At 51.0% G+C, this 10,044-nt stretch overlaps 1 protein-coding gene across 1 annotated transcript; it reads left to right on the top strand.

Annotated features, from left to right (window-relative positions):
- Window positions 1-528: 528 nt before the first annotated feature.
- ZMYND19 (zinc finger MYND-type containing 19) lies at window positions 529-9,447 on the top strand. Its single transcript, XM_066580085.1, has 6 exons — window positions 529-778; window positions 5,264-5,323; window positions 5,457-5,563; window positions 5,672-5,812; window positions 8,432-8,612; window positions 8,848-9,447. Exons 1-6 carry the CDS (start codon window positions 728-730, stop codon window positions 8,989-8,991), a joined length of 684 nt encoding a protein of 227 aa, XP_066436182.1. The 5' UTR covers window positions 529-727; the 3' UTR covers window positions 8,992-9,447.
- The last annotated feature ends 597 nt before the right edge of the window (window positions 9,448-10,044 follow it).

Raw genomic sequence — 10,044 nt, 5'->3', positions numbered from 1 at the left:
AAAAGGTACTTAAGGGGTTAAACAATATCAGTAAGAAATACAACTTGCCCCCCAAAAAACAACCCATGTAGCAACTGGGGAAAAAAGTTATGATTTTTGGAAAGTAGAGAGAGAAGAAAGGAAGGAAAGGGTTAATGATCTCCAGCTCTCAGCAGCTGCTCAGACAGCCTGTGACTACCCAGATGCCGTGAACAAGCACTACTGGCCTGCTGTGCCCGGTGAGCGTTGTAGTGTCACACTGCCATGCTGCCGCCAGCGTTGTGTGTACTGGCCCTTTAAATCACGACACCTGTTCCTCTGCGGTGACGTCACTCGCTGGCGCACAACAAACCATTTTCCCGCGAAATTGACGTCACCTTCAAGATTGGCCCGCCTCTTCCTATCCTTGCGTCAAAAGAAGGCGACCGCCCCGCCCACTGTGTGCTCTGATTGGTTCGCATATCCCGGCTGCCCTCCGTAGCCTTTCGTTCGCTGCCTTCTCGGATTGGTCCGCTGCGGACCTCGCCCCGCCCACACCCCGCCCCTTCTGGGTGTCGCCTGCGAGCGCGGCAGGGGGAGAGGCGGTGCGTGGCATCCCAGGTCTCCCTCGTGTGGCGTCGGGGTGAGCCCGGTCGGTCGATCCCTCACGTCACCGGTGGTCGTTACCGGCCAAGTGGGAGGCGCTTCGTCATCAGGAGACGTGACGTCACGGCGGCAGCATCAGCGCGTGTCACTCCCTCCACCGGCCATGACTGACTTCAAGCTCGGCATCGTGCGCCTCGGCCGGGTGGCCGGCAAGGTGAGAGCCGGGGAGGGGGCGCCCGGCAGCAGGGTCTCGGGGGTCGGTTCGTGGAGCCTTAGTTTGACGGTGATATCGTAGGTCTCGTGCGGACACACCCGCCGCGGGGAGGAGTCTGCATGACTCCGCCTCCTGACCGGCGTGCTGCCTGTGGAAACGGCATGTAGAACGGCCACTGGGGGGCGCCCAGCCGCTGTCGGTGAGTGGGCTGGTGTCACAGCGCCATCTGACGGCCGCGTCCGGTACTGCATGGTGGTTATTTACAGCGGCAGGAATTGGCCCTCAGTGCCTGATGTGCAGCGGGGGCCCCAGAGCGCAGACTCCGCCCCCAGGACTCTGAAAATACCGGGAAACCCAAATCCTCACGCTGCCGCCCGTTAGCCCTGACAAGTCCGCGGTGTCGGCGGTCTCTCACCCAGCGAATTCTCTCCCCGCTCTTATTCAGTAGATGGCAAAACGCAATCTCGTGTTTGTTCACACGCGGGTAGGCCGGCGCTCATCCGCCTCGCAATCTGCGCCATTTATCGTGGTTTGTGACGCGGATCCACAGATGATTTCAGCTCTTTCAGTTGTCCAGATCCGCACTCGTGGCGCAGAAAACACGAACCAACTCTGCCACATGCGAACGCGTCCGACGCGGAGGCCATTGTTACCTGCTGTCTACAGACATGAACGGATCCGTTTTGCGTCTTTTCTCTTTTTTCGAAAGTTCTATTAAAAATGGATTCGCTAAACGGGCAAGGAAAAAAAGCGGAAACGTTTCTGTCCCGAAACAGAACATGGCGGCTCTTCAGTGACTTTCCATCGTCTTGGCCGTGTCGCTGCTGTCTTGTCGCTGTTCGTTAGCCCGTATTCGCGCCAACATTTTTTACGAATTTTTTTTAAATTTTAATTCTTATTTTAACCCCCAAAAATTTTGAACATAAATTGCGCGGTGATGAAGCCGCGGATCCGAATACGTTCACACCGCCATTTTTTTAGCTTAATATATTCAGAGTAAAGAAGCCGTTTTTCTGGCGAATATCGCTTTCCGCGGCTGCGCTGATAACACGAATGCGGCTCCCGTGACGTCCGTGCGACCTGTTTATAACGCCTGTAACCACGGAGACCATAAAACAGAATAAGTACCAGAAAGCGCAGCGTCTGTATACTAAACAGATTATTTGGCGCTCCGTGTAAGGACGCACTTCCTCCGGCGCAGACGCTCCGTAACGCGCAGCGCTGAATCCCCGCTGGTTTACATTGGGACGTTCAGTCCGCGTTTTGAACAGGCGTGAAAAAAAAAAAACGGAGCGTATTGACGCGTAAAATCTTGGGGGGTTCGTGACGCGCGTGGAATGTGCGTATTGGGGTCCGTGAACACGCGGTCTTCATGGACGGAAATGTGTGTGGTCCGTGTGCATGACCTTGTTCTTCGGCCTGCAGGTATTCCTAGTGGCTGCTAACAGTGAGCAGTAGCAGTAACCTCCCCAACCCCCGGCCGCGCTCCTACTACAACTCCCATCATGCTGAGCTGCGGCTCTCCTTCACTGTCCCTGGTTAACCTCTCGCTGACTGGGCGGTGCTGGATTGTGTAAGAGCTGCAGGTTGTTCCCACGCTGGGCGGGTCCGCCCCGCCGCCACCTTTGTCACACAGTCTGACTGCCGGCACCCGAGTCCTCGTAAACGTCCAGTGACGCCCGTGGGGGGCGGGGTCTCATCGAGGGTTCCCCCCCCCCATCCGATTTAAAGTACGACAAATGTCTGCAGCGTCGCACGGCGAGGATAACTTTGGCGCAGCTCTGTACGCGGAGCCTCTGTTCTTTCTCGCACAAATCAATAGTTGATATTTGTGTGAATTAATTGGCGCCATAAAGTGCAGCAGCGGCAATAAACGCACCGCGTTTTTTTTTTTTTTTTGCATTTTCAAGATCTCTGCTTGCTGTCACTGAATATCAGAGGAGGAAAACTTCCAGGTGAAATAATTAAAGTGACGCTCAAGTCCCGGGAACAGAGGGGGAGGGGCTGTACTCTGCGCCATTGTCCCTCTGATAGGCCAGCCCCCAGGCTCCCTGTGTTCACACGGCGTTTCTGGCCTGTAATCAACTCGAAAATACGCGGCCGATTGATTTGTATTGGGAGACGTTACCGGGGGGGCGCCACAACGCGGGTTGGAAATTTAAAAAAAGTGACGTCACTTTGTTTTGTGTGACGGAATTTCGCTTTACTATTAGCAGGACTTCATAATCCTCGTACGTGTCGCCAACTAACCGCGGTCACACGGGCGGATTCTGGCGGGGACTTTGTGTGCTCCATAATGTCTTGTGAATACAACTGTAGAATGATCTCTGGTATCACAATCAGCACTGGCCAATCGGACAGCAGCATGAAGGGGAGATGTTAGTGGCCGCACTCTGGGGGACATATAATGTGTTGGAGATGTTACTGGCTGCACTCTGGGGGACATATAATGTGTTGGAGATGTTACTGGCCGCACTCTGGGGGACATATAATGTGTTGGAGATGTTACTGGCCGCACTCTGGGGGACATATAATGTGTTGGAGATGTTACTGGCTGCACTCTGGGGGACATATAATGTGTTGGAGATGTTACTGGCCGCACTCTGGGGGACATATAATGTGTTGGAGATGTTACTGGCCGCACTCTGGGGGACATATAATGTGTTGGAGATATTACTGGCCGCACTCTGGGGGACATATAATGTGTTGGAGATGTTACTGGCCGCACTCTGGGGGACATATAATGTGTTGGAGATGTTACTGGCTGCACTCTGGGGGACATATAATGTGTTGGAGATGTTACTGGCCGCACTCTGGGGGACATATAATGTGTTGGAGATGTTACTGGCCGCACTCTGGGGGACATATAATGTGTTGGAGATGTTACTGGCTGCACTCTGGGGGACATATAATGTGTTGGAGATGTTACTGGCCGCACTCTGGGGGACATATAATGTGTTGGAGATGTTACTGGCCGCACTCTGGGGGACATATAATGTGTTGGAGATATTACTGGCCGCACTCTGGGGGACATATAATGTGTTGGAGATGTTACTGGCCGCACTCTGGGGGACATATAATGTGTTGGAGATGTTACTGGCTGCACTCTGGGGGACATATAATGTGTTGGAGATGTTACTGGCCGCACTCTGGGGGACATATAATGTGTTGGAGATGTTACTGGCCGCACTCTGGGGGACATATAATGTGTTGGAGATGTTACTGGCTGCACTCTGGGGGACATATAATGTGTTGGAGATGTTACTGGCCGCACTCTGGGGGACATATAATGTGTTGGAGATGTTACTGGCCGCACTCTGGGGGACATATAATGTGTTGGAGATATTACTGGCCGCACTCTGGGGGACATATAATGTGTTGGAGATGTTACTGGCCGCACTCTGGGGGACATATAATGTGTTGGAGATGTTACTGGCTGCACTCTGGGGGACATATAATGTGTTGGAGATGTTACTGGTTGCACTCTGGGGGACATATAATGTGTTGTAGATGTTACTGGCTGCACTCTGGGGGACATATAATGTGTTGGAGATGTTACTGGCCGCACTCTGGGGGACATATAATGTGTTGGAGATGTTACTGGCCGCACTCTGGGGGACATATAATGTGTTGGAGATGTTACTGGCCGCACTCTGGGGGACATATAATGTGGTGGAGATGTTACTGGCCGCACTCTGGGGGACATATAATGTGTTGCGGGGTGCAATGGCTGAGAGAAGCAGTCCTCTTCCTATCATCTGCTCGCATGCTGGGGTCTCAGTTCCTGGCGGTTAGAGCAGGAGCCCCGCTGTCCGTGTTCAGTGCACGTATGAAGCCCAATAGGGACCTGTCACACAGGTTGGACTCTTCCGCCCCCCTAATAACGTGCGGATGTCAGGGACCACCTACTCCTCGCCGCCGCTGTGAAAGGTTCCTCAGGGAGGTCAGTCAAGGGTGTATTGCGGTCACTAAGGGGTTAACCATGTTACATTTGTATCCAGTGCAGAGAATCCTCCAGACTGCTACATTGTAACGGATTGTCTGGCCCTCCGCTGTGACAAGCATCGGGACGGGCTCACAGCCAATATTTTTGGCGCAGATTTCACGCCAAATCTTGCATCAGACTCGGCAGCAGTGGAACTCTGTGGAAATCTGTTGCGTCGACCCAGTACTTGTTGCGAAAGCCGCGTCGGTGGCCACGCCCACATCTGTCCTATTGCGTACCCCACCCTGCACGCACATTGGCGCCAGAACTCCGTGGTGGAGACGCAGATTAAATGTCCGATCCACGTTGGGGGTCTCTGGCACGGATCGGCCACCCATGCGGACGAGCCTTGGGATCAGTTTACAGGTGGGAGTAAGAACGTTACCAATCACTGACAGCAAGCAGAGATCTTTCACATGATGAGGCTTTGAAACCCGTTGTCCACCGGTTGCAGCAGAACGTGCCGCACGTTAATCTGGCGCTTTTTCTCCTCTTCGCAGATAAAGTACACGCTGATCGACGAGCAGGACATCCCGCTGGTGGACAACTACTCCTTCGAGGTAAGCGGTTTTATAGTAGTCATTGATGTGGCGGTTAAAGAGAGCGTCCAATCAGGACGCTGGGATAAATGGACGTCATGGAGGGCGGAGCCTGATACTTGGCTAATTTTACGTTTCCTCTCCCCTCCCCCAGGCGCGGATGGAAGTGGACGCTGATGGGAATGGCGCGAAGATCTTTGCCTACGCCTTTGACAAGTACAAGGGGAGAGGGTCAGGGCGGCTGCTGCATGAGCTGCTGTGGTAAGTGCCCCCCTCCCCAACGCCACCATGCCAGCGGGCCTGCAGACTCCGGCTTTTCAGTTACATTACTCACCATTCGCCATTTTTTAACCCTATCCTCCCTTTTAGGCAGCGGCATAAAGGAGGCATCGCTCACGGCTTCCAGGTCCTGCACCTCAACGGCATCACTGTGGATAACAGATTAGACAACCTGCAGTTGGTCCCCTGGGGCTGGAAACCTGAAGTGGAAGAGGTGTCAAGCAAGCAGAGGTAGTGACAGGCAGGATGTACCCCACTGTGGTATGCAACTGGGGACTCTACATCTGTTGTGAGACTACAACTCTCAGCATGCACTAATAGCATGGAGTAGTACTGTGACTCCTGTAGGGTCAGGGGTAGCAGACCGCTGCAATGTAATGTATGTACACAGTGACTCCACCAGCAGAATAGTGAGTGCAGCTCTGGAGTATAATACAGGATGTAACTCAGGATCAGTACAGGATAAGTAATGTTTGTACACAGTGACTCCACCAGCAGAATAGTGAGTGCAGCTCTGGAGTATAATACAGGATGTAACTCAGGAGCAGTACAGGATAAGTAATGTATGTACACAGTGACTCCACCAGCAGAATAGTGAGTGCAGCTCTGGAGTATAATACAGGATGTAACTCAGGAGCAGTACAGGATAAGTAATGTATGTACACAGTGACTCCACCAGCAGAATAGTGAGTGCAGCTCTGGGGTATAATACAGGATGTAACTCAGGAGCAGTACAGGATAAGTAATGTATGTACACAGTGACTCCACCAGCAGAATAGTGAGTGCAGCTCTGGAGTATAATACAGGATGTAACTCAGGGTTAGTACAGGATAAGTAATGTATGTACACAGTGACTCCACCAGCAGAATAGTGAGTGCAGCTCTGGAGTATAATACAGGATGTAACTCGGGGTCAGTACAGGATAAGTAATGTATGTACACAGTGACTCCACCAGCAGAATAGTGAGTGCAGCTCTGGAGTATAATACAGGATGTAACTCAGGATCAGTACAGGATAAGTAATGTATCTACACAGTGACTACACCAGCAGAATAGTGAGTGCAGCTCTGGGGTATAATACAGGATGTAACTCAGGAGCAGTACAGGATAAGTAATGTATGTACACAGTGACTCCACCAGCAGAATAGTGAGTGCAGCTCTGGAGTATAATACAGGATGTAACTCAGGGTCAGTACAGGATAAGTAATGTATGTACACAGTGACTCCACCAGCAGAATAGTGAGTGCAGCTCTGGAGTATAATACAGGATGTAACTCAGGGTCAGTACAGGATAAGTAGTGTATGTACACAGTGACTCCACCAGCAGAATAGTGAGTGCAGCTCTGGAGTATAATACAGGATGTAACTCAGGGTCAGTACAGGATAAGTAATGTATGTACACTGTGACTCCACCAACAGAATAGTGAGTGCAGCTCTGGGGTATAATACAGGATGTAATTCAGGAGCAGTACAGGATAAGTAATTTGGTCCTCTGTACTAAGACCCATTTACACGTAACGATTATCGCTCAAAATTAGTTCAAACGACCGGAAATGAGCGATGCTGTGTTCACCTGAAAATAAGTCACTGTATTAATTTTTGCTCCAAAGAGGTGGTGTCTTATTTTCAGGGGGTGTCTTAGTACTGACCTAGCAGGCAGCGCTCTGGTCCCTTGCGCTGGTTTTTGGCAGGCTTCCATGTAGTCTTCAGCGGTGACAGAGCATTCTCTTCCTGGTAATGAGGCTTGAATACCCCGCCTTAGTAAGCGATTGCTCTGAGCGGCGCTCGTGATCCAATCAGTGCCAGCACTTGATGAATGATGGCATTCACTGAACGGCTGTGAGTGCTTCATAGAGCGCTAGCTCTAATTGGCTGAGCCACAGCGCTCGTGATCCACTCAGAGCAATCGCTTACTGGAGGCGGGGGTATTCAAGCCTCATTACCCGGGAAAGAATGCTCTGTTAGCATTCAGGACTACACGAAGGCCTGCCGCAGCGCCAAAGACTCGGACAACATCTGCTATGTGAGTATCACTGTTTTTTTTGTTTTTTTTCTCCATGTAGTGTAGCTAGGGTTTATTTTTGGGCGAGGGCTTATATTTCAAGCTCTCAAACCCCTTTTCAAAAATTGGGGTAGGTCTTATTTTCTGGGAGACATGTTTTCATTGGAATTTTCCACAAGGAGAACAATGCAGCTGTGCGCACAGCTGGGCATGTGATTAATCACACACTGGGCTCTGCAAACAGCTGGTGGAGGCCCTTTTAAATGCAAATGAAGATAATAAAGTGTTACAGTACATTTACACACAACGATGAGCTCTCAAAATTCACTCAAAAGCCATCTTGTGAGCGATAATCGTTGCTCGTAAATGTGTGATCATCGCGCACTTTTCGTCCTTCGCTGAGTTCAGTTCAGCTTAAAATCCGTCATCCCTGATAAGACGGACCGCACTCTGAATTCTCCACGGCAGCGCTGATGACATTCTTTCAGTTGCTGTCCTGCTGGAGAACAAAAGCGATGTATTTAGAGAACAGACCACCCGCTGTTCTCTAAATATATGCAATGAAGTACTAAACGGCTGATTAGTCCATTAGTGCCTACGCAAAATAATTGCTCAAAACTGTCAGTTTGACGAATTTTCAGTGCTGATCTGTGTGTGTAAACGGGGCTTTAGTGTCCAACACGTTATGCGACTAGATCGCAAAATCTTTCCGTCTTTTGAAAGATTATCGTTGCGTGTAAATGTGCCTTCAGATGTTAGCAGCAACAGCCAAACATGTTGAAGTAGCGCCCCCTAGCTCCTGCCCTCAAGTACATAAGACGTGGCTGATGGTCTCTTCTTCCTCTTCAGGGAACAGTCCCTCTACTGGCTGGCGATACAGCAGCTCCCCACTGACCCAATCGAAGACTTGTTTCCGTTGCTGAACGTCACCCGCTGCTACAACGCTAACGGAGAAGTCGTGCGAGAGGAAGAGAATTCCTGTACTTACTACGAATGTCACTACCCTCCATGTACTATGATAGAGAAACAGGTACATACGGCCCCCTGCTCTTGTGTACAAACAGCGCCGCCCTTATCAATGGCTGTACCTGGTATTGCAGCTCAACCCCTTCCAGGTGAATGCAATACCAGACACAGCCCATTGCCCAAAGTGGCGCTATCATGGTCAGCCATGTTATTTTTTAACTCCTGTCTGAGATCTCTAATCCTCCCCTGGGGTGTCGATTCGAATTACCTTCAAGATTTTCTTTTTTTGTGTTTTGCAGCTACGTGAATTTAATATATGTGGTAGATGCCAGCTAGCGAGATACTGCGGTACCCAATGCCAACAGAAAGACTGGCCCGCTCACAAAAAACACTGTTCCGAGAAGATCCGGATTATGCACTGCGAGCCGGACCCCGAGCGGTGACTCCGTTGGCGCAGCTCTTCGTTTGCTGTACATGCTCCATTTTTTTTGTACATGGAGGCCGGGATGTTGTGTTCTTCGCACACATACAAATAACTGGTCATGGACGCCAGAGGCACTGAAGATAATCCTGTGAGGCTTGAGTGGGTGTGGGGCTCGGACCCCGCGCCTGGAAGTGACTCTACAAGGAGCGGGACCCTCCATCCCAGTATTACGGACTACTGTGAAGGCTCCGCCGGGGGGCTTGTAATTTATGTTGTTTGTAAAGTTTACTGTACAGTCGTTCTTTTTCTTGTTTTATAATGTTTTAGTCCCAACGCCAGCGGCTTTTGGAACGGCGTTTCGCCATTTTTTTTTTTCTAGCTCTGCTGGAACGAGGCACAATCCATCTGAATGCATAAAGTCTGGTCTGTGGAGATCTGAAATATTATGCATGTAGAATTAAAAGGAAAACAAATAGCTGGTTGCGCCTCGTCTGCAACGGTCCGACCCGTCAGGGGGGGCTGGAGCCATACTGGACTGATGGCAATGGGGATCTCCATTCAGGGTGAGGTGAGGTGGGGGGGGGGGGGGTGCTGTTCTTGGGAGAGATGAACGACCCTTCTTACACGGTGACCCCCGACCCACATGCACGTTGAGGATGGGTTCACTGGATTTCTCTGCAGCGTCTGGCTGACATTTCCTGAAGACCTGTACATGTAACTGTAAAATATTGTAACATTTTCGCTCCTTGTGGACGCGCCCTTAGGGGCATATTTCGGCGCGGAGGATATGCTTCGGAATTTCTGCGACAAATTCCATATCCTAAACAGTCATTTGTCATCCTAAACAGTCAGAGATGATCCGTTGCCCCCCCTCACCTCTGAAGTCTTGACGCTGTCGGCGCACCCTGGCGGTCTCTAGTGAGCGCAGCACCGCTGGTCAGCTGATGCCTCTCCCGCACGGCACTCGCTAGAGGGTGTCTGGGAGCGCTGATGGCGTCAAGCATTTGGTGGTGAGGGGAGCAAAGTGTCTTCTGAAATCCCGCTCCTGAAAAGCCACTTTAAGGCCTCATGT

The sequence above is a fragment of the Eleutherodactylus coqui genome, chromosome 10 (genome assembly GCF_035609145.1).
Source record: "Eleutherodactylus coqui strain aEleCoq1 chromosome 10, aEleCoq1.hap1, whole genome shotgun sequence".
NCBI classification, from domain to species: Eukaryota; Metazoa; Chordata; class Amphibia; order Anura; family Eleutherodactylidae; genus Eleutherodactylus; species Eleutherodactylus coqui.
This window is presented reverse-complemented; position numbering and strand designations above follow the sequence as displayed.

What these genes read in the sequence shown, in the direction of transcription:
- ZMYND19 (XM_066580085.1), top strand. Translation starts at nt 728, where the DNA reads ATGACTGACTTCAAGCTCGGCATCGTGCGCCTCGGCCGGGTGGCCGGC. An exon ending in CTGCTGCATGAGCTGCTGTG is followed by an intron (nt 5,564 to 5,671) that starts GTAAGTGCCCCC and finishes CCTCCCTTTTAG; the next exon opens with GCAGCGGCATAAAGGAGGCA. An exon ending in GAGGTGTCAAGCAAGCAGAG is followed by an intron (nt 5,813 to 8,431) that starts GTAGTGACAGGC and finishes CTTCCTCTTCAG; the next exon opens with GGAACAGTCCCTCTACTGGC.